This window comes from Oryza sativa, chromosome 4 (assembly GCF_034140825.1).
Source record: "Oryza sativa Japonica Group chromosome 4, ASM3414082v1".
In the NCBI taxonomy this organism is placed as follows: Eukaryota; Viridiplantae; Streptophyta; class Magnoliopsida; order Poales; family Poaceae; genus Oryza; species Oryza sativa.
This window is the reverse complement of record NC_089038.1, coordinates 32,093,662-32,115,712: the sequence shown is the minus strand read 5'-3', so window position 1 is coordinate 32,115,712 and position 22,051 is coordinate 32,093,662. Positions and strand designations below refer to the sequence as shown.

At 42.9% G+C, this 22,051-nt stretch overlaps 4 protein-coding genes and 1 long non-coding RNA gene across 6 annotated transcripts; 1 reads left to right on the top strand and 4 right to left on the bottom strand.

Annotated features, from left to right (window-relative positions):
• Positions 1-133: 133 nt before the first annotated feature.
• LOC4337039 (uncharacterized) lies at positions 134-2,669 on the bottom strand. Its single transcript, XM_066310042.1, has one exon. It carries the CDS (start codon positions 2,667-2,669, stop codon positions 675-677), a length of 1,995 nt encoding a protein of 664 aa, XP_066166139.1. The 3' UTR covers positions 134-674.
• A 50-nt stretch (positions 2,670-2,719) lies between these two features.
• Positions 2,720-8,129, bottom strand: LOC9267606 (putative disease resistance protein RGA1). 2 transcript variants are annotated; one of them, XM_015780629.3, is made up of 3 exons: positions 7,592-8,129; positions 6,965-7,256; positions 2,720-6,875 (listed from the first exon to the last, which is right to left on the bottom strand). In XM_015780629.3, exons 1-3 carry the CDS (start codon positions 7,896-7,898, stop codon positions 4,349-4,351), a joined length of 3,126 nt encoding a protein of 1,041 aa, XP_015636115.1. In that variant the 5' UTR covers positions 7,899-8,129; the 3' UTR covers positions 2,720-4,348. The 2 variants fall into 2 exon arrangements, with proteins under 2 accessions (XP_015636115.1, XP_015636114.1); XM_015780628.3 differs by having other exon boundaries at positions 6,962-7,256; positions 7,592-8,031.
• A 1,936-nt stretch (positions 8,130-10,065) lies between these two features.
• LOC136356306 (uncharacterized) lies at positions 10,066-21,508 on the top strand. The gene is made up of 2 exons (XR_010741020.1): positions 10,066-10,272; positions 20,984-21,508. It is a non-coding gene; the product is annotated as an uncharacterized lncRNA (long non-coding RNA).
• Positions 10,341-14,381, bottom strand: LOC112938629 (disease resistance protein RGA2-like). The gene has a single exon (XM_026024668.2). It carries the CDS (start codon positions 13,482-13,484, stop codon positions 11,223-11,225), a length of 2,262 nt encoding a protein of 753 aa, XP_025880453.2. The 5' UTR covers positions 13,485-14,381; the 3' UTR covers positions 10,341-11,222.
• Positions 14,541-19,158, bottom strand: LOC4337036 (retrovirus-related Pol polyprotein from transposon RE1). Its single transcript, XM_066310040.1, has one exon. The coding sequence runs from the start codon at positions 18,211-18,213 to the stop codon at positions 14,656-14,658; it is 3,558 nt and encodes a 1,185-aa protein (XP_066166137.1). The 5' UTR covers positions 18,214-19,158; the 3' UTR covers positions 14,541-14,655.
• Positions 21,509-22,051: the final 543 nt, after the last annotated feature.

The window sequence follows — 22,051 nt, the reverse complement described above, 5'->3', positions numbered from 1 at the left end:
TGAACTAGTTAGTAAAGTAGTTAATGTTAATACCTAAACATTTAAAAAAATTTCATACTCATTTGAATTGGGTATATACTCAATTTCAATCATGGTGCCCAGGCACCATGGAGCACCAAACAAATTTACTATATGGACACACACGCTGTAGGATACTCTCCTACAATATTTTTCCTTAAAAAAAGTTGATCCAGAGAAACAACATGTAGTTATATGGCACTTGAAATGGAGGAAAATATACAGTGCCAACCACGTATACAGAGGAAACCTAAAAACTATTGTTGGATTTAAAAATGAACATCTAATATTTGTCCATATCATCAATAGTACAAATTTTACTCCCAATAAAATTTTTACTCATAGTTGAATCTGGGAGTTTTTTTTTTTTTACTTTTAGTGACATGGACAAATATCAAACATCCATTTATGGATCCAACGGTAGTTTTCACGTTTTCACTACATATATAATTTGCCTTACATATTTTCCCCTTGAAATGGTCCTGAACAGGTCACTGCGGCGGTGATATGTATAGCAGCTTGAACGTCTTAACAGAAAATACTTACTCCTAAATGTATAGCTTAGAAAGGTGTGTGCCGAACTGCCGGTATCATTTGGGCTGGTGGAAAAAGGTGTGCTTATCAAGCCACCCAATAATTAATCCACATATTCATCATCAATCAGTTGATACCATCAGCTTGCTTTCTAGCATTCTGCAATGGTCAGCTAGCTCTTTGCTGCAATTGCTGATATGCAATTCTTCCAACGAAGGTGGGAGACCCTTCTCTGGCAGCCTCATGATGCTCTTGCAATTATCGATCTTCAACCTCTTGAGGGAAGGAAGGTTATGCAGCCCTGTAGGAAGATCTACAAGACTGTCATGAGACTTGAATTGGAGCTCTTGCAAGGACGTGAGGAGCTGAAGCGCTCTCTCTTGCTCATCCGTTAGTCTTGCCACTTCGACTCCACGAATGTAAAGGTATGGATCTCCGTAAAGCTCTAGGAATTGGACTGAGATGAGGTGCTGGCAGAGCGACGTAGTAAGGATAGAGAGGTCATCGATCTGGAGCCTTTCCAATCGAGGGCATAGCTCATAGCCCTGCCCTGACAAACTCTCCAAACATAGAGGCAAGCTAGGGCATCTAAATACTTCCAAATGCCTGAGGCTGTGGAGGGATTGCAAGCCCACTAATGTAGCAAGCGATGCACAACCTTCAATCTTCAAATGTTCGAGTGCAGTGCATGACATCAGTTCTAGAGATTTAAAACTTGTAGTGCCTGATACTCGTAATTTTTTTAGGCAGGTGAGATTCCTTGGAAAGAATGGCTGCAGAGTTTCTTGAAAATACTCGTCGATATCAAGTTCCTCAATTGATTGCGGAAGGAGACACCTTTCATCTCCTCCAAGATCGCCGAGGCATCTGTATGCCCGCAGCAACCTGAGGTTGCAGAGTGATTGCAAGCCTTGTAGAGAATTAAGTGACCTACAGCTTTGAATTATCAACTCTTGGAGCTCTGTGCAGGAATGCAGCTGCAGAGATGTTAAATTTGGGTTTCCCTGTACTTGTAGTCTTTTCAGGTGGGTGAGGCTCCCTGGAAAGCAGGGCTGCAACATTTGTAGATAATTATCATCTTGAATCTCAAGTTCTACAATTGATGGCGGGAGGAGCCATCTTCCGTTCACCTGCTCATCCTTTCTGTTGTTATGCACCAAGGACGAGATCAGCTCAGGGCATCGCGAAATTGCTATGCCCTCAAGGAAGGTAAATCTAGCGAAACCTTCCTTGTTTCCATAAAATCTTAAACTGCAGAATCTAATAGTTACCTTCTTCAGAGATGGGATGAGATTTAATGGAAGGTGCAAAAGTTCGTCTCGACTTGGATATCCTGACGACGAAGCCTCTGTAGCTGACATAAGATTTGGATGACCATTTTCTTCCTCTCCTATTGATAGCCCTCTTATCTGCCAACACGAGGTTATACTCAATTTCTGTAGGACCTCCGCATGTTGCAGCATCAGAGATAGCCACTTCCCATTAATTCCACAAGAAGCAATATCAAGACATTCGAGAGAAGGGAGGGCGTTGCGATTTGCACCTGTCGTGTCTTCACTGGTAAGCTCCGATGGGACATTTGAAGAGAAAAGTTGTGGGCAGTTGTATATCCCCAAACTCTTCAAACGCAAGAGTTGCCTTAAACTTTCAAATAAAACAGACATAAGGTTTTTGCAACCATCTATTACCAATCTAGTTAGGGACCTCAAGCTATGGAATGATAGAGATTTATCATCCAATATCATTAGCTCTAAAATATCATCGGAATCAAAACTGAAAATATCATTAGGATGACGTCCAATTCTTAATGTTCCGTGGGATGACCCCTCCACCCTTGGAAGTGTTGAAACTCCAGCGATAAATAATTCCGAAACAATAGTTGAAGGCGGAAGAGGATTGTGCACATGCAAATGAGGACAATCATTGATGGTAAGCTTGGTAAGACTAGACAACCATGACATTCGCTCGATTTTAAATTGCTGGGAGTTCTGAAACAGTGGAAAGACCTTCAGAACAGGGCACTGTTCAATCTTCAGGACCCTTAAACTGGAATTCAAGTCCCCCATGGAAGTGCAGGAGCACGTGTGTGTTAAGAGTATTGAGGGTATTATAGACATTTCTACTTCTCTCGTACATATTTATATGCTCTTTGAGCTAAGTCAATTGCAATAGTTGAAATCCCCAATTTCTATCTTCTCTCCAAAAGTGACATGGTATCAGAGCAAGGGAGCAAACCCTAGCCGTCGATCCGAGTCCACGCCGGCACGCCGGCGGCGGCTCGCCGCCGGCGAGCCCAACTAACCCGTCCACATCCTCATTGAGTAGTAGTAAGTGCAACAGCACCGTCGTCAGCTCAGTCCCATTCATCCCTCGTCAAGCAGCAAGCGAAGCAGAAGAAGCAAAAGCAGCAGCAAAGGTTCTAGCAGCAGCACCACTTCCTCGTTCTCCTGTCATCAAGTCCATCGACAGCCCATCGCGGCGGAAGTCGCGGTCATCGCCGCCGGTCGCGGCGCCATCCGTCCCGCCCAGATCTGGGCCGCCGCCCGCCGCATCAAAGGCAGTCGTCATCGCTGATTGTTGCTTTCTCGTCTTCAAGCGGCAGCAGCAGCGAGCTTGTCGTTCTCCAGTTCATCTCCAATGAGCAAACAAACAGGAGCAGCAATCAGCCAATCAGTGCCCCCGTCGCGGGTGCTCGTCCTCCGCCGGCCAGGCCCTCGTCGTCCATTGCGGCAAGCCGCTGCCGTCCACCCATCGAGCCGGCCAGCCGCCGATGCTCGTCGTCATCATCTTCTCATCGTCCCAGGCTATTCCTGAACTTCAGATCCACATCAACCCCTCTCTCCGTCTTTGTTTTTTCTGTTGCGTGTAAGCTCATGGTCAAGCAGCAACAGGATAGATAGGAGCAGATTTGAGGCTCTTGGACTCTTTGGTTATGCAGCTGGGTTACAGCTAATTAGTGATTGAAGAATGGGTTCCTGCTACTGTCATTGTTCTTTTTGCAGCCGCTACTATCGATAAGCCTTCAAATCAATTTCATGTCTTGGTCATCAATTTACTATATTTCGTATCAAGTCCATCCAAGTCCAATACTCCAATGCATATCCTTTAATTTGTTGAATCTGCACCAGTTCATCTCTTTTGCTACTACTTAGTGTCTGCTACTATCATTGAGTCAAATTTCTCTACAATTTATCGAGTCAATCCAAATCCATTGCTTACCCTCAATTCGTCAAAGTCATGCCAGTTCATCTCTTCATCGTCTTTTCTACATCACCAACTCGCTGTCAGAGTTGGCTTTAATCATCACCAGTTCCCCGTCGGAGCTGGCCTTCATTGTCACTTCATCATCTCCATGTCGGAGCTTGTCAACATGATCATCATCACTCAGTGAAGGTCCGAAGAACAGTTTGTGAAGGACCTTCATCAACATCAATGTCTCATCATCAGTCAAAGGACCGAAGAACAGTTTGTGAAGGTCCATTGTCATCATCATCATCATCAACATCTCCGAATCAATGAAGAGCCGAAGAACAGTTTGTGAAGGCTCCAAGGTCCAGTTCATTGAGAAGGGGATACATCTTTTCTTCTTCATCATCCTAGAATTGGCACACTTCGACGACATCATCAAGGCTTTGGAGATAGGCTAATATTTGGATTGTGTTCTAGTGTTTAGTTTACCTTTCAAATGCAATGTTATTGCATACACATTGCATTTGAGTGGGGGTGTTAAGAGTATTGAGGGTATTATAGACATTTCTACTTCTCTTGTACATATTTATATGCTCTTTGAGCTAAGTCAATTGCAATAGTTGAAATCCCCAATTTCTATCTTCTCTCCAAAAGTGACAGTGTGAAGCTTTTGCATTCCAATTAGAATAATCTCCTCCGGTGAACGAATTGAGAGTACCGATGCATTCTTCATCTTGATCAACACAAGCTTTCTAAGTAGTGATAGCCTTTCTAAAGAAAGTCTTTGCCATTCTCCACAATTTTCTAGACGGAGTGTTTGCAGATGGGTAAGTGAAGTGGCAAGCCAAGTTGGTGCTTTAGCTCCATTGTACCAAGATATCCATAGATACTTGAGGTTGCGATGTGGTTCAAGACCTTCAAGCACCTCACTTGCTGTGTCTGGAATATGATCTAAACTAGGGACATCATTGCTATCAGTCGTTTGCAGTCTCTCCTCTTCTGTTTCTGAGTGCATAGAAGGTTCGGGTATCATGTTACCATCGCATTCATTTTCAGAGTTCATATCACTGTCACTATAGCTCAAATCACTGTCGTATTCATTGTAGTTCCCGTCACTGTCATATCCATTCCGTACACCCTTCCAGAACAAATGTAGTCTCTCCAAGTGATGTTTGTCTTTCAGGCTTGCGCCACTGGCTTCCTGCTTAGTTGTAACGTTTTCAAGTCGAGACACACCCAGTTCTACAAGCTCGCTCATGCGTTGAAGTTGTGTTATCTCAAAGCCAATAGAATTCTCAACCTTGAAATTTGTTAATTCCTGAAGTGAGGTCATTTCACCAATGTTAGCAATAGAAGACCAAACTCCCTTTTGTGCAACAAGATGCTGAAGGCTGACAAGATTATTTATTTCTTCAGGTATATTGGGAGTTCCACATGAGCCAATATGTAGTACTTGAAGATGGTAACACTTGCTTAGAGCTTGGGGCAAAGTTCGCTGGGTCTCGTTCTCAAGTCCCAGATAACGGAGATGTGTACAGTATACCAAACTGGAAATAAAATAATCAAAATCAGCATACATTGAAGTGATCTGCAGCAGCCGCAAGTGTTTTGCCTCCTTGAAAGCATCTTGGAAGGATTTGAGAAAATGAGAGTCATATTCCCCAATAAATACCAAGGTCTTCAACTTACTTCTTGATCTAACTTTCAGCAACCTTCTCTCAAACTCCTCATTACGAGAAAAATCTCCATCTTCATACTTGTTGTATGCAGAATCGGTCAATATTGACACATGACGAATAGTTGATGGTAGCTCTTCGCACTCTGACCCATCTATGGTTGCAAATTCTGATTGTGAAACCAATTTTGCTAAATCATGCATAAGATCGTGCATAACAAAATGTTCTGATGTTCTTTCAACATGCTGATAGAAACCAGAGTCCACCAACTCAGCTAGATATTTCCTACCTTTCTGCTCCAACCTCTCACTGGATTTTTCTACAAATCCTTGAGCAATCCATATTTGTATCAGTTGTTCTTTACTGAAAGAGTAACCCTTGGGGAAAAGAGAACAATACAAGAAACATTGCTTTAACTGGTAGGGAAGCATATCATAGCTACGCTTCAAACTTGGCATGATGCCTCCACTGAGCTGCATGGATTTCCAGTCTTCGGTCTTGAGAATATTATTCCAATGCTCAACTGTGTGATGCTCACGTAATAGTTCTCCAATATTTTCTGCTTCTAAGGGGTTCCCATCTAATTTATCTTCTATTTTCTGCCCCATGATGCTTAGACTTCCACATAGTTCGTGGTTCTCATCACCAAATGCACATTGTTTGAATAACATCCAGGAGTCTTCCTTTTCCAAAGCACCTAACTCAATTGGTTTAACAGTGCCAATCCTTTTTGCAACAGACCATATTCTAGTTGTCATAATAATCACATTTCCCTCTGCATTGTTAGAATTGAAAGGAGCCAACAATTTGTTCAATCGGTAATTATTCATATCATCCCAGACATCATCTAATACAAGTAGATACCTCGTTGGTTTCATATGGCTTTTCAAGATCTCTTGAAGCTTAGAAAAGTTGCATGATCCTTCCTGTTTTTTTTGACAGACAACATCTAGCATCTCTCTCGTTAGTTGCTCTTCGTCAAAGTTGTTAGACAGCCACACCCAGATCATTTTGTCCTCAAATAAACTTTTCACATCTGGATCATTGTATACGAATTGAGCGAGAGCCGTCTTGCCAATACCTCCAATCCCAACAATAGGGATAACAGTTACACCATCAGATTTGGCTTCTGTTATCATCTTTATGATGGAGTTCTTCTCATCAACTCTACCGTACATTTTCCTTTGGAGAAGGCTCGATGTTTTTAGGCGTGAATCAGAAGTTGTATTATGATGGAAGTTTGAACTCACAAAATTGTCCGATCCACGTAGCTTCATAACCTCATTCATGGCCTCTTGTAACTGATGAGTCATTTGTTGGATCGTGTTGGAAAGTTCAGTCTTGTTCCAAGGGTGCATACTAGCAGCCACGTTGTCTGCTGATGCACCCTCGGTTCTCATCCTTTTTCTGCCGACTGAATTACCAGCTGCAAATGAATTTGCTCCGCCCTCGCTGGCACTACAAGAAGAACATGATCTGTGTTTTAGGAGAAATATTTGAGTTTTCAGTAATTGATTGATTCTAGTTTTTTTTTAAAGTACTACCACCTCGGAGGGTTTGGCGGTTGATCAGTTGCTCCACGTGTCCTTTTACATTTGCCACTTTTGCGGTGATTGTGCAAAACCGAAGTCCCATTGTCGGAGCCGCATTTGACCACCGTGCCACAGTCGACACACCTGGCTTTCGCATTATTTTCCACGCTCTCAAAGTGCTGCCATATCCCGGACCGTCTTTTGCCACCGCTGCCGCTCGCTTCACCAACCTTGCCCCTCCGAGGTCTCCCTGTTTGCTCTGCTCCATGCCCATCCGCGCTTTCATCAGGGTCGCCGTGCCATGCATCTGAACCAAAAAGTAAACTATGCCATGTAAAAGAGGAAGGGATCTGGAAATCAACGTACGCCGTGCTCCATGGCGTTAGAAGTATAGATATATAGTTAGAGATAAGAGTCAAATATAAATTATAGAGATAAGATATAATCCTAAAGATAAAATAGAGTCCTAGATATAAATCTACTCTTGTATTGTACTTCAATGTACTCCTATATATAGAGTCCTAGAGATAAATCTTCTATGTATTTTTATATATACTCTATGAGAGAGTCGATGTAATACAATAGAATACAACAATTAGATTTTCTGCAAATGGATGCGTATGTCTTGCATACATGCTTTACCTCCTCGTTGGACCTGATGCTGGAGCCTGTGGTAGTCGATCTCGTCGATCGCGTCGTCGGCGTCGTAGAGCAGCTCCCTGAGACGACGGAGCGATCGGGCCAGCGACCTGTTCCAGATCGCCCTCCCCTTCACGGCAGCCACCACCCCATCCACCCTCTCGATCTCAGACCTGAGCTTCTTCGTGTCATCGGCGAGCCCAACCTGGCGAATCCAGTCATCCAGCTTGTCGGCGTCCAGGTTCTCCAGGATGGTCTCCGCCAGCCACCCGATCCCGCCCTCCAGCAAACCGGCTTCCACCTCCTCCATCAGACGCGGCAGCCGGCAGAACAGAGGCAGTTCCTCGATCGGCGATCGCCGATGGCGTGACCGTGTGAGCACGACAAGAGGATGGGGAAAGCGGACTAGCAGGTGAAGTGGAAGACAGATTACTGTGCGAGGAATTAAGTACAAGGAGAGGACAGATTACTGTGCGAGTAGCTAGCAGACTAGTAGCAATGTTCATCAGCTATTCGGTTCGCAGCGACGACGCGCTAGGCTAGCTGACCCCGGTGGCTACCGACTTTGACGGAGGAGTCGTCCTCTTCTGGTTGATGGGCTAGTCCAGTTAGGTCGGTGATGGGCAAGCCCAGATAATCCTCATAGAATTGTCCTTTGTCAGGCCCAACCGTCCAAAAGGAGCAACGCAACGCTTGGGCGATAATGGCGACCGACGCCGCGACGGTAAGCACAAGACAGAGAGGATCGGGGGTTTTCGGGGAGAAGGCAAGCAGAAGAGCTATATACAAGTTTCTTCGCCCTAAAATAAAATATAAGAGATGTTAGGTAGATATCACTTTTACTACGAATCTGAATAATTCAAAATAACGTTCGTAAAAAAAATATAATTCAAAATTCCTTATTTGTAATGTTTTGAAAATGGTTGGAATGTTTTGTTTGTAAACTTGGGTAAAGTTCGGTAAATGGTGATGAGATGATGGAGAGTGGTGATGATCTACCTTAAGGGGTAGATGCGTGTTATTTATTCATTCACATTACAAGTTTTACTTACTCTATACTATCGTTATAAAATTTCGTTGCGAAACATGTTGTGAACTAAAATTGGCATTTATGCAAATTAACCTATACACAGCTTATCTTTGAATATGGCCAACATGTAGTATGCTAGGATTGTTTTCCGACTTGCCAGTACATTAATTTGATTAATGTACTGATTTCTTGCTTTCTTTTACTTGTTTATGCTCAGACCCCGCTGCAGGTAATGACTGTTTGGATGGGGAGTTTGATGCAGCTTGTGATGTTGCAGATTTCCAGGATGGTTCTAACTAGGGATTTACCCTAGTCGATTTGCCTATGGGCTTTTGGGTAGCACGCTTACCGCATGAACCAATATTTATGGCTTGTCGCCAAGTACTACTTAGAAACTTATTAAGATTATTTATGCTTATTGCTTAGAACCACTTATTATTTGGATATCATGCTTGAGATGATTTATGTGAGAATATGTTGCATTCCTGGGCAACTAGTCCCACATGAGGATGGGTTTGAAATGGTTGAGATAACCGGGGAATATGTCTTTGTTGAGATCGAGTCTCTGGGGTACGCTTTTGGTCGCCACCATTGAGTGGTTGACGGGCGTATGACATAGATGACTGGTGTGGCTATTCCAATGGTTGTCTTCTATTTCATATCCGATGGCTTAGAGCCTATGTAGTGCACTCTTCAAGACATGTCGGGGTCTGCGATGAGGTTGGATGGTTACCGTATTTATTTGGACTTTATTTGAGACCCCATCCATCCAGATATTTCGCGCTGACATGCCTTGGAGCATTGCACCACCTAGACTTTGGGACGTCCTCACACACCACTACCATCCTTTAGTAGAAAACACCCTCTCAAAAGGTTTTTTTTATGACGTGACACATTCGTTGATGTGTTGTAACGGTCGCACGGAGGAACGCCGGTCATTTTACAGGCAGCCAGGGCAACAAGAGGGCTGCCTATAAAATAGAGACCTATAATATTTTGTAGGCGCTTCCCTTGTAGCTCTATAGGAGGGCGATAAGGGAGCTGCCTATAACAAAAGCCCTAGATATTTTGTAGGCGGCCCCCTTCACCTCTTTGGAAAGACGGCAAAAGGATTGTCCGCAAAATGACATGCCACCTTCCATATGGTCGTTAGCATATGTCAACGGCCGTGTGCCACGTCATAAAAAAGTCCGACGGTAGAGGTGCATATTTGTAAAACTTTAAAATAAAAAAGTTGTAAATATTTTAATAATAAATAAAATTTTAAAAAATCCGAGTTTTGCATGGTATTTCCCGACAGGGCCCATCTTGTTACCAGGCCATCCCATTCGGAAGGCCGGCAGCGGAGGCCTGGTACGAGGCCCGCTCGATGTCGGAGTGCCTAGCGGGCGAGATGGGCCAAGTCCTCGCTCTCGTCTATCCATCTCTCCGCATCGACAAGACGACTAGTCGCCGGAAGCCCGGATCAGAGCCAGCCTCACCGGGACGGGACCTCCCCCGCCACCGCCCACCGCCGAGGATCCAGGCGGCGATGCGGCAGCGGTGCGAGCGGGATCCTGCCGAGGCTTCGGAAGGACAAGCCGGAGCATCCGAGCATCTGGTTCAACAGCCTGCCCTCAGTGGAAGTCGTGCGCATGGGGAAGGCGAACCTCAGGTAATCTGACAAGGTTTAGACTTCTACTAGTAAATCTGCGACGCTGTTCATCTTCCTGAGATATCAAGTTCACCAAAAAAAACAAAAACTTGTGCATTGCGGATATTTCTGGCTTAGTACAACAGAAGTCATAGTATAGGTTCATAGCGCAGAATTACAGATTAAAATACGAAACACCGTAACAATACATGATTACAAAAAAAACAACATTAGGATGGGGTTCTAAGGTGAGACAATGCTAGTGCAGAGTTTGGCACGTGAAAACCAATATCTGATACTTCTGGCTTCTCTGTAATGAACCACATGATTGGCCTTTTCGCCAGGTTAACCAAAGCCAGCTAGCTCTGCGATAATTAATCCACAGGAGAACACAGGGACGCCAAGAAGTTAGAACACTTCTGTCGACGAGTGATACTCGTAGACCGGATAATTAGGGTATTGGGGTACGTTGCAACGAGGATCTACGTAATACGACATCAAGCAAACAGAAGACAGAGATTATACTGGTTCAGGCCCCTTGTCAGGTAATAGCCCTAGTCCAGTTTATATGGGATTGATGATGGAAAATCACAGATTACAATGGAAGTAGACGAAATCGATGGTATCGACGAGATCGTAGTCGATGTATTCAACAAGACCTCCCGGTGAGTTGGCTCCGCGTACTTCGGCTTTGTAGGCTGTGTGGGTGTGTTGGCAATAAGATTCGATGCCTTGCGACCCTTCCGGGGGGTCCCTTTTATACCGTGGATCATCTTAACCTCCAAGTAAAGCAGCTTGTAGTTATATGGTACTCCAATTCAAAGCGGTCACTGCGGTAGTGATAGGTATAGCAGCTTGAATGCCTGAACACAGAATGCTTAGTTCAATACTGACACTAAGCACACGTCAAGTCTGAAGATAGCATGATGGAAGATAGAACTATTCCATCATGTTATCAAGCCATCCAGTAATCAATTCACATATTTCTGATTGATTTTGACCTTCAGCTTGCTTGGAAGCATTCTGCACTGGTCATTTAGCTCTTCACTGCAATCATTGATATCCAGTTCTTCTAGAGAAGGTGGGAGGCCCTTTTCAGGCAGCCTCGAGATGTCCTTACAATAATAGATATTCAACCTCTTGAGTGAGGGAAGGCTGTACAGATCAACGGGAAAATCTCCGAGGTTGCGGCAACACGTAAATGAGAGCTCTTGCAGGGATGTGAGGAGCTGAAGCGCGATGTCTTGCTCATCTGTTTGTCTCACCAATTCCCAGTTGCAAGCGAAAAGCGTTAGGCGTTGGAGGGAGGTGAGGTGCTTGCAGAAAGATGTGGTAAGGACAGAGGCGTCTTGGATCTTGAGCCTTTCCAGTCGAGGCAAAAGCTCCTGGACCTGCTCTAATGAACTCCACAACCATTGTGGCAAGATGGGGCATCCCCATATAATCAAATTCTTGAGGCTTCGCAGGGATTGCAAACCCTCTAGTGTGGCAAGCGATTCACAGTTTACAATCTCCAACTCTTCGAGTGCCGTGCAGGATTGCAACTGTAGATATTTTAAACTTAAAGTGTCCATAACAGATAATTTTTTGAGGCGGATGGGGTTCCTTAGAAAATCAGGCACCACTTCTTCTGGTAAATCATAACCTCTGAGCTCCAGTACTTCAAGTGATAGTGGGATGAGCTTTATGTTCTTCCGCTCATCGTATCCATTACCATGCACCAAGGACGAGAGTAGCTTGGCGCCATTCATAATTCGTAGACTCTCAAGGGAGGTGAGTTTAGCGAAACCTTCATCGTTCCCATTATATGTTAGACCAGGGCAGTCACCAATATATATGTGCTTCAGAGAGGAGATGAGATTTAACGGAATGCGCACAAGTCCATCTCGAGCTGAGCTTGTTGGCGAGTCACCTTGATGTCCTAATGACAAAGTTTCTGGAGTTGACATAAGATTTGGTTGACTGCTTTCTTCCTCTCCTATCGATAGCCCTGTTATCTGCTCGCACTCATATAAATCTAAGTCCTGTAAGGCCTGCGCATATTGCAGTATCAAAGATAGCCACTTCCCCGTTATTCCACAGGCAGCAATAAAGAGATATTCAAGAGATGGGAGGGCATTGTGATATGTAGCTGCCATGTTCTCACGTACAAGCTCTGGTGGCATATTGGAAGAGAAAAGTTTTGGGCAGCCGCGTATTTCCAAAGTCCTCAAATATATGAGTTGCCTCAAACCTTGCAATGAAATGGACGTGAGATTTTGGCAACCTGCTATTACCAATTCAGTTAGGAACCTCAGGTTATGGAATGACAATACTTTGTCGTCTAGCGTTATCAGCTGATCAGAAGGCTCATCAATAACCGAAGGATCATCAGAATCATCGAGAACCCCGATTCTTAATATTCCTCTGGACCACTCAACCGTTGGAAGCGTTGAAACTCCGGTGATGGATAATTTTGAAACATTAGTTGAAGGCGGCAGAGGATTGTGGACATGCAAATGGGGACATTTATGGATGACAAGCTTGCTAAGACGGAACAACCAAGATGGCTGCTCGATTTTAAATTGCTGGCAGTTATCAAACAACGGAAAGACCTCCAGTGCAGGGCACGTCTTAATCATGAGAACCCTTAAATTGTCGTTCAAGTTCCTGATTGAAGTGCAGAAGCATCTCTTCAACTTTGGCATTTTAATCAACACAAGCTCCTCCAGTGAACAAATTGAAACTTCTACAACATTGCTCATTCTGATCAATACAAGCTTCTTAAGTAAACATAGCCTTTCCAGAGAAAGTATTTGCCATTTTCCACAATTTTCTAGATAAAGTGTTTGCAGAGATGTAAGTGAAGTTGCAAGACAAGTTGGGGAGGTAACTCCATTATGCTTGAGGCTATGATGTGGTTCAAGACCATAAATTACCTCATTTGATATTATGTCTGTAAAATATTCTGAACTTGGGGAACCGTTGCTATCACTCGATGGCAGTTCCTCCCCTTCTGTTTCCATGTCCATAGAAGGTTCAGAACTCATATCACTGTCGTATCCATTTACATAGCTCACATTACTGACATATTCATTGGGAGTTGTACAAGAGCCAATATCTAGTACTTGAAGATGGTAACACTTGTCGAGAGCTTGGGGCAAAGCTCCTTCGCACTCTTCGTTCTCAAGTCTCAGATACCGGAGATGTATATAATTTACCAGATTGGAAAGAAAAAGAATCAAAATTAGCATATGTCGAACTCATCTGCAACAGTCGCAAATGCTGTGCCTCCTTGAAAAGATTTTGGAAAGATTGGAAGAATAGAGAGTCATGTTGCCCAATTAACACCAGTGTCCTCAACTTACTCCTTGACATAACTTTCAGCAATCTTTTCTCAAATTCTTCATTACGAGATATGTTTCCATGTGGATCCTCAGAGTACGCAGAGTCAGTTACAATTGACAAATGGCGTATACTTGGCGCTAACTTTTCACACTCTGATCCATCTATAGTTGCACACTCAGTTTTTGAAACCATTCGTGCTAAATCATGCATAAGATCGTGCAGAACAATATCTTCTGATGAAGGCCACTCATTTTCAACTTGCTGAAAGAAACCAGAATTCACCAATTCAGCTAGATATTCCCATCCTTTCTGCTCCAACTTCTCACTGGATTTTTCCACAAACCCTTGAGCAATCCATATTTGTATCAATTGTGCTTCACTAAAAGAGTAACCTTTGGGGAAAAGAGAACAATAAGAGAAACATTGCTGTAAGTGGCTGGGTAGATGATCATAACTGAACTTCAATGTATGCATAATGCCATCAGTATGTTGCAGAGATTTCCATTCTTCGTTCTCTATAATGCTGCTCCAATGATCTACGGTAAGATTCCTTCGTAATAGGGAGCCCACAGTTTTTGCCGCCAATGGGTTGCCATTTAGCTCCTTAGCTATTTTCCTCCCAAGATTCTGTAAAATTGGATTATTGCTATGTTTATCACTACCAAAAGCATATGCTTTAAATAGTGACCATATGTCATCATCTTTCAGACCTTCCAAATTAATTGATCCTACCGTTCCACAAAGCTTGGCAGTAGTGTTTTTTCGAGTTGTCACAATGACCATACTGTTACCTGTCACTTTTTCCTTTGACGGATTAACATGATTAGCTCTTAAAGGAGCCAGTAGTTTGTTCCAACAGTCAGTAGTGACATCCCAGACATCATCCAAAACAATCAGGAACCTCTTGGATTTCATATTTTCCTCGAGATCCTGCTGAAGCATATTAAATGAAGTTTTGGGAATTTTTCTCTAGAAGCTTCACTACTTTTTTCATTTCTCTAACTCTGCTATATACATGTACATATGAGTAGTATATGGGCCTCATGGGCCAACACATACATAACTCAACACTCCCCCTCAAGATGGGCGATAGATATCTATCATGCCCATCTTGTTACACGATGAAGTACACTCCCCAACACTTAAAGCTTTTGTTAAACAGTCAGCTACTTGTTCCCCCGACATAACAAAACCTAGCTTCAAAATCCCTTCATCTAGTTTTTTCTTGATAAAAAAACGATCTATCTCCACATGTTTTGTTCGATCATGCTGAACTGGATTGTTAGCGATGCTAATAGCCGACTTATTGTCACACCACAACTTCATGGGAATATTCATTAGCAACTTTAACTCAGAAAGAAGATTTCTCAACCATAACAGCTCACTTAAACTCACTGACATTGCCCTGTATTCTGCCTCAGCAGTTGAGCGAGACACTACCGGTTGTTTCTTGCTCCTCCAAGAGACCAAATTGCCACCAACAAATACGCAGTAACCAGAGGTTGACCTCCTATCATCAAGGCTGCTAGCCCAGTCCGCATCACAGTAGCCCTCCACACCTAGATGTCCATTTTTCTTGAACCATAAGCCTTTTCCTGGGCTCCCTTTTAAATATCTCAGGATTCTATATACTGCGTCCATGTGACCACTTCGAGGGTCATGCATGTATCGACTAACAACACTCACAGCATAAGTTATGTCAGGTCTGGTATGACACAAATATATCAGTCGTCCCACAAGTCTTTGATATCTTTCTTTATTCACTGGATCTCCTAATTCAGCACATAACTTATGATTTTGCTCAATTGGTGTAGAGGCAGGTCGGCAACCGAGCATACCTGTGTCACAAAGTAGATCCAATACATACTTTCGTTGTGAAAGAACTATCCCTCTAGGAGATCTTGCAATCTCAATGCCCAAAAAATATTTGAGCTGACCAAGATCTTTGACTTCAAATTCTTTGCTTATATTCTCTTTTAACTGAGCTATTTCTTGAGTGTCATCTCCTGTAATAATTATGTCATCCACATATACAGCCAGGATGGCAATCTTCTTTCCACGGTGACGATAAAACAATGTATGGTCTCCATTGCACTGTTTGTAGCCCATGCCACACATTGCACGTCTAAATCTATCAAACCAAGCCCTTGGTGACTGCTTAAGGCCATACAAGGATTTCTTCAATCTCAATACCTTTCCTTTAGTTTGAGAGGTGGAAAAACCCGGTGGAATCTCCATATAAACTTCCTCTTGAAGATCTCCATGCAAAAATGCATTCTTAACATCTAGTTGGTATAGTGGCCAATCAAAGTTAGCTGCACATGATATCAAGGTTCTCACTGTGCTCATCTTTGCAACAGGTGCAAAGGTTTCATCATAATCGATTCCATATGTTTGACTGTACCCTTTTGCCACAAGCCTTGCCTTGTACCTTTCTACTTTCCCAAGTGGATCTTGTTTTACAGCATACACCCACTTGCAACTAACCACCTTCTTACCTGTTGGAAAAGGTACAAGCTCCCAGGTCTTGTTCTTCTCAAGTGCTGACATCTCCTCCATCATTGCCTCATGCCACTTTGGATCATTCTTCGCTTCTCTCCAATCCTTTGGGATCACTATGGATTGTAATGATGCAATAAAAGCCCTATAGGCAGGAGATAAAGATGAATATGACACATAATTAGCTATGTCATTCCCATTTTCCTCCTCAACCTCCTCAAAGCCATATCTTATAGGGGGCTTTCCTGCCGTGCTTCTTATCCCTTTCCTATTAGCAATAGGCAAGTTAGATTCCTCTCCTGATATTTCACTCTCCTCTCCCCCTGTCTCGGTATTCTCTTGTATAGGATCTGACTGATAAGAAGATTGATCATTTATTTCATCAATGACTAGAGGTTGTTGATGTTGTTCCACCATCTCATTTCTATCAATTGTTAGAGGTTGTTGTTCTACCTGTTGTGTCTCCAAGGACCTTGGCTTTCTCCTTGTGTAAACCTGTAGATTTTCTTCTTCATGTGGTTTCCTCCAATTCTGCTCATGTGGGAGTTTGCCCATAGGGCATGGGATTGACCCAATAACAACCTTCGTCCTCTTTGATTCATCCCCTTCTTCCATTCCTAGTGATTCATTCACCCCTTCATACCTATCTTCACTCATGATTGGATTGTCAAGATCAGAAAACAAATAACTCAAATCTGTCATTTCTCCATAGAAAGGAATAGACTCTCTGAAGGTGACATCCATACTTACAAATGTTCGCCTCTCAGATGGACTCCAACATTTGTATCCTTTCTGACCAGATGAGTAACCTATAAATATGCACTTGATAGCTCTGGGATCCAATTTTCCCACAGAAGGTCTATGATCTCGAACAAAGCATACGCATCCAAACACCTTTGGTGGAACAATAAATTCATTACATCCAAATACCATCTCATATGGAGCCTTCATCCCAAGTATTCTTGATGGTGTACGATTGATAAGATATGTAGCTGTCATGACCGTCTCACTCCAGAGGAACTTTGGTACATTCATAGTATACATGAGTGAACGTGCCACCTCCAAGATATGGCGATTCTTTCTCTCAGCCACCCCATTCTGCGGTGGTGTGTCAGGACAAGAAGTTTGATGTAGTATCCCTTCTATCGAAAGGAAACTACCAAATTCGTTGTTCACATACTCTTTCCCATTATCAGTTCTGATAATTTTGACACATGTGTTGAATTGGTTTCTAACAAATGCGTAGAAGTCCTTGAAGCATTTTAGTACTTCATTTTTATGTTTCATAAGATATATCCAGGTCATTCGGGAGTAACAATCAATAAAAGTCACAAAGTACTTCATTCCACTCACCGAGACAATAGGGGAAGTCCACACATCAGAGTGGATTAACATAAAGGGTGATATGCTCCGAAGTCCTCTGCTTATATATGTAGCTCTTGTATGCTTTCCATATTCACATGCATCACATACTAGTTTGCTTCTGTCCACCTTACTCATCTCATCAGGATATATCTTCCTCATAGTTTCAAAACACATATGGCCCAATCGACAATGCTGGAGAATCAATCTAGCTTCCTCTTCACTTGTACCAACTGCCAATGCACTACATAGTGCTTTATTTGTTCCGCTTCTATCTAAGTACCACAATCCGTTCTGCCTAATGCCAATCCCAAGCTTCCTTCCTGTTCTTCTCTCTTCTATTAGGCAATTTTCTCGATCAAGAGTAACCCGACAATCCATATGGTCAACCAAAGAACTTATTGATACCAAATTAACTGGAAAGGAGGGAGCATATAACACTGATGATAATGTAATGGATGGAGTGCACTGTACTCTTCCCACACCTTTGATAGGCTGTGAAGTACCATCGGCGGTCTGAACAGTTTCTTTATATGTGGGTGGATATGGAGTAAATGACACAAACTCACTTGGCATACCTGTTACATGTCTAGATGCTCCAGAGTCTAATATCCAGGTTGAGTGAGGTACCTGCATCTGCATGGGATGCGCGAGGTTGACAAGGTTGCCAAGAACTGTTGTTTTCTCCCTCTCCTTCCGTATTCTTTCCCTTATTTCTTGTATTTCTACAGCCATTTTCGCAAGCAGTTGTTCAATTCCTTGACTTCCCTCCATTCCTTTTTTTTTTTTTTACAAACTCACTCTATTCTAACACCTTGAAGACAACGTCCCCTGGTTTTCTTTCCTCCTGATCAGGGAACTCGACACAGCAGCACCCCTCTCCCTCTCTGTGACTGCCGAGGCTTGGACTGTGTTCTCGCACACACGAATTTTGGTTGGTTGCCTGCCAATCTGAAGCACTAACTTCACATTCACCTTGCACAACCTGTTGCCTTACTTCTTGACAATAATTAATTTCCAACACCAAAGCCGCTTCTTCCCTTCTAGATGAAGCTAGCTACAGCTTTCCTCACCTGCTATTGCTCTCTGCACCTGTAATCTTCAGCACACACGACACCACCAACAGATCCAGCAGCAATACTCCCTTCTTTTTCTTCCTTTCTCAACCACACACAGCAGTACAATACTCACAAGCTCACCTCCTTGCCGCAGCACACACAAGCCACACCAATAGCACAACCGGCAAACAATTCCTCTGCTCGCTCAACAGCAACAGCAACAACACACTTACCAAATTTGTGTTCCCCTTTTCCTTTCAGCAGCAACAGCACACTACCAAATCCTCAGCTCGATCTTCTCTGCCTCAGCAACAGAACAGCAATAGCAGCTCACCAAATCCTCACACCAGCACCAGCAGTGCCGTCCTCACAACCAGCAGCTCCCTCCGCGCGCGGCCGCCGTTGACTCTGCCTGCCACCGTTGACGCCGCTGCGTCCTCGCCGGGAGCTCCAGCACCAGCGTTTCCCTCCTCACCTGGAGCTCCACGCGCTCCTGCGCCGCGTACACGCGCAGCTCTGCCAGCGCAGCTCCCTCAGCACCTCTCTGCACGCCTCGACAAGCTCCGGCGAGGCTAGGGTTTAGCCGTCGCCCGTCGCCAGCCGCCAGCCGATTGGCTCTGATACCATGAAGTTTTGGGAATTTTTCTCTAGAAGCTTCACTACTTTTTTCATTTCTCTAACTCTGCTATATACATGTACATATGAGTAGTATATGGGCCTCATGGGCCAACACATACATAACTCAACATTAAAGTTGCTTGTTTCTTTTTGCTTCTTCTTGGAGACACACTCCAAAATCTCCCTCGTCACCTTGTGCAAGTCAAACTTATCAGATACATGGATCCATATCTTGATTGCAGACTTTCTAATTTCCGAATCCTTATAGATTTGCTGGGCCAGAGTGGTTTTCCCTATCCCTCCATTGCCTACAATTGGCAGGACGATCATGCCATCGGATCTATTGCTCATGATCAGATTTTTGATAGATTCAATCTCTGTTGCCCTCCCATACACTATGGGCTCAAGAACATAAGACGTTGTTGTTGAATTTGTGGCCCGGGCTGTACTCCGATGACTCAGATTTGAAGCTTCAGGAGACTTTAATCCGTTTATCTTGAGACCCTTGCTGACATCACCACGAGCATCTCGTAGTTTTCCAGCAATTTATTTTATCGTTGCAGAAAACTGGCGCTTATTATCAAGGAGTGTGTGGTTTTCTTCTCTTTTCCTTTTCCAGCCGGTGACGGTGAACCATCTGTTAATAGAAAAGAAAGATGAAGTAGGTGTAGATGTAACATCCTCGCTGTTGCCTGCAAACGGTAACATCTATTTAGTGCAATAGTGGTACAACTTAGTATATTGCAAGTCATCGTTTGCTCCATGGCTGACAAGCCGTGGATGATTGAAGGAAAACAATATTGTAAAACCTTTCTATCTAAAAATAATAAAAAGACATCAATCACCTCTAAAATTAAGTTTTAGAATTTATTTTTGCTTTGGTTGAGAAGCCAATAAGCAAACGATGGATCGCTTATTAATTTTGTTATATCAATAAAAGTTAATAACTTATGTAGTGCATTGGTGACGACTGATGTTTATAATTAGAGATCTTTTAAGGTGATTGGAAGGTACTCAGCGTACCTTTTAAACTATTGAATATCAACCGTTGATTGCTAAAGGTGAATTTAGAAATAGAAATAACACAAAGATGGGTAATTTAGTAATTATTTCCAGTCCTATCAACTTCTAACTTCTTCATGAGCGAAAGTAATGCACGAGCAGCAGTGGATAGAGTAGGGGCTAGCGGCAAACAATCATGAAAAAGTTAGAAGTTGATAGGACTGGAAATAATTACTAAATTACCCATCTTTGTGTTATTTCTATTTCTAAATTCACCTTTAGCAATCAACGGTTGATATTCAATAGTTTAAAAGATACGTTGAGTACCTTCCAAGCACCTTAAAAGATCTTAAGTCTCTTATAATTAAGAAGCCAACCATATTTTATAATTTCTTAATTTTAATTTTAAAACTGTTACCGAAAGAATGTGTAAGAATTAGAGAGTTGGATAAAAGTTACGCCAAATTTGTAAATAACCAAAGGCCTATATATTTATTCCTCTACACCTGTACTAATCGGGAATTCTAAGGAAAATTTCGCGCGTAAAAACCTCAAGCTTTATGGTCAAATTTACATGGAACTAATATCATTATTTAAATCTCAATTAGTTTCAGCATATCTAGTGAAGAGTTAAACTTTATATACAGCGCATATTTTAGAATTTTAATAAATTTATGCTCAACATGCATACATGTGTAGGAGCGAGGTTTTTTGAAACTTTTAAACTATAATACATGTGGTTTACTCAAGAACTAGCCATTGGTTAGCTGGAGCTAAACAGTAAACAGTCACAGAACACCGGACCAAATAAATCCTTTGATAATAAGGTAATAATAAAACGCACCTTTTATGATCTGTTCTTGAAGACGACAGTAGTCGAGCTTGTCCAGCACGTCATCCGCGTCGTACAGCAGGTCTTTCAGATGGAGAAGAGACCCAGCCATCGGCTCATTCTGATCGCCGACCTTCATCCCCTTGGCGGCCTCGAGCACCACGGCGACGTTCCTCATCTCCGACACGAGCTCCTCGACATTGTCGTCAAGATTAACTCGCCTCAACCAGGAGCTCAGCTTGTCCGTGAACAGTGACCCGAGGACGCTCTCCACCAGCCATCCGATGGCCGCCTGCCCCACCGTGTTCCAAACCTCCATCGAAGCCGGTCAGGAGGCAACTGGAGTATGGAGCAGCTCTGGGAGATTTTGGAGAATGGGTAGTGAAGGAGCAACCGAATTGTATTGTCTGGGAGAGAAAAGAAATGAGAGAGAGAGAGAGAGCAATTGGACGAAGTAAAAAATGACTAGGGAGGACATGGTGCATGGCTATGGCGTCTCCACTAAGCTCTGTCAAATATTTTATTTCCAGTTGGGGTATGGCACTTTATTTCGCCGAAAGAGGGCTGAGTGCGTAGCTTGACTTAATTTGACCAACATTTCAGTAAATTACAATAAAATCTTATAAGTTCATGATATTATGAAAATACTTCTGAACACGAACCTACACATATCATTTTTTTTATGTTTTTAGATCAAGTGTTTCAAAAGCCATCGATAGTTGAAGCTTCAAAAGTATGAGATCATCTGGTTGGGCAATTATGATTTTACCTTGTTTTCTAACTCTAATTTTGCCCCCTTTTTTTCTACTGAAGCTGCTGTTTGAAAAACACAAGTGCTCAAATATTCACTGTTGGGAGTGATAGGAGAGAGTAGTGGACTAGTGGTTTGTGGCCCTTTCGTCGAAATGGCCTGCATATTTTTATTTTTTAAAAGGAAAATGCATATCTTTATGTTAAAAAACTTTCATGCTTGTTGTAGGTATGTGGCACTTTCAACGAAAGAATCAGTGAATGTTTGTTCATCACAGATTTCAAGGTGACCCTTTCGTCAAAAAGGCTCCGCATTTGAAATTTTTTTTGTCTATAATTGACCTGTTGTAGT

Bases quoted from the DNA above. Each gene is read 5' to 3' on its own strand.
- LOC4337039 (XM_066310042.1), bottom strand. From the start codon at position 2,669: ATGTCTATAATACCCTCAATACTCTTAACACACACGTGCTCCTGCACT.
- LOC9267606 (XM_015780628.3), bottom strand. From the start codon at position 7,898: ATGGAGGAGGTGGAAGCCGGTTTGCTGGAGGGCGGGATCGGGTGGCTG. The intron at 7,257-7,591 runs GTAAAGCATGTA...TTTTTGGTTCAG, and splicing joins GCATCAGGTCCAACGAGGAG to ATGCATGGCACGGCGACCCT. The intron at 6,876-6,961 runs GTAGTACTTTAA...TTCTTCTTGTAG, and splicing joins CCGCCAAACCCTCCGAGGTG to TGCCAGCGAGGGCGGAGCAA.
- LOC112938629 (XM_026024668.2), bottom strand. From the start codon at position 13,484: ATGCTAATTTTGATTCTTTTTCTTTCCAATCTGGTAAATTATATACAT.
- LOC4337036 (XM_066310040.1), bottom strand. From the start codon at position 18,213: ATGGAGGGAAGTCAAGGAATTGAACAACTGCTTGCGAAAATGGCTGTA.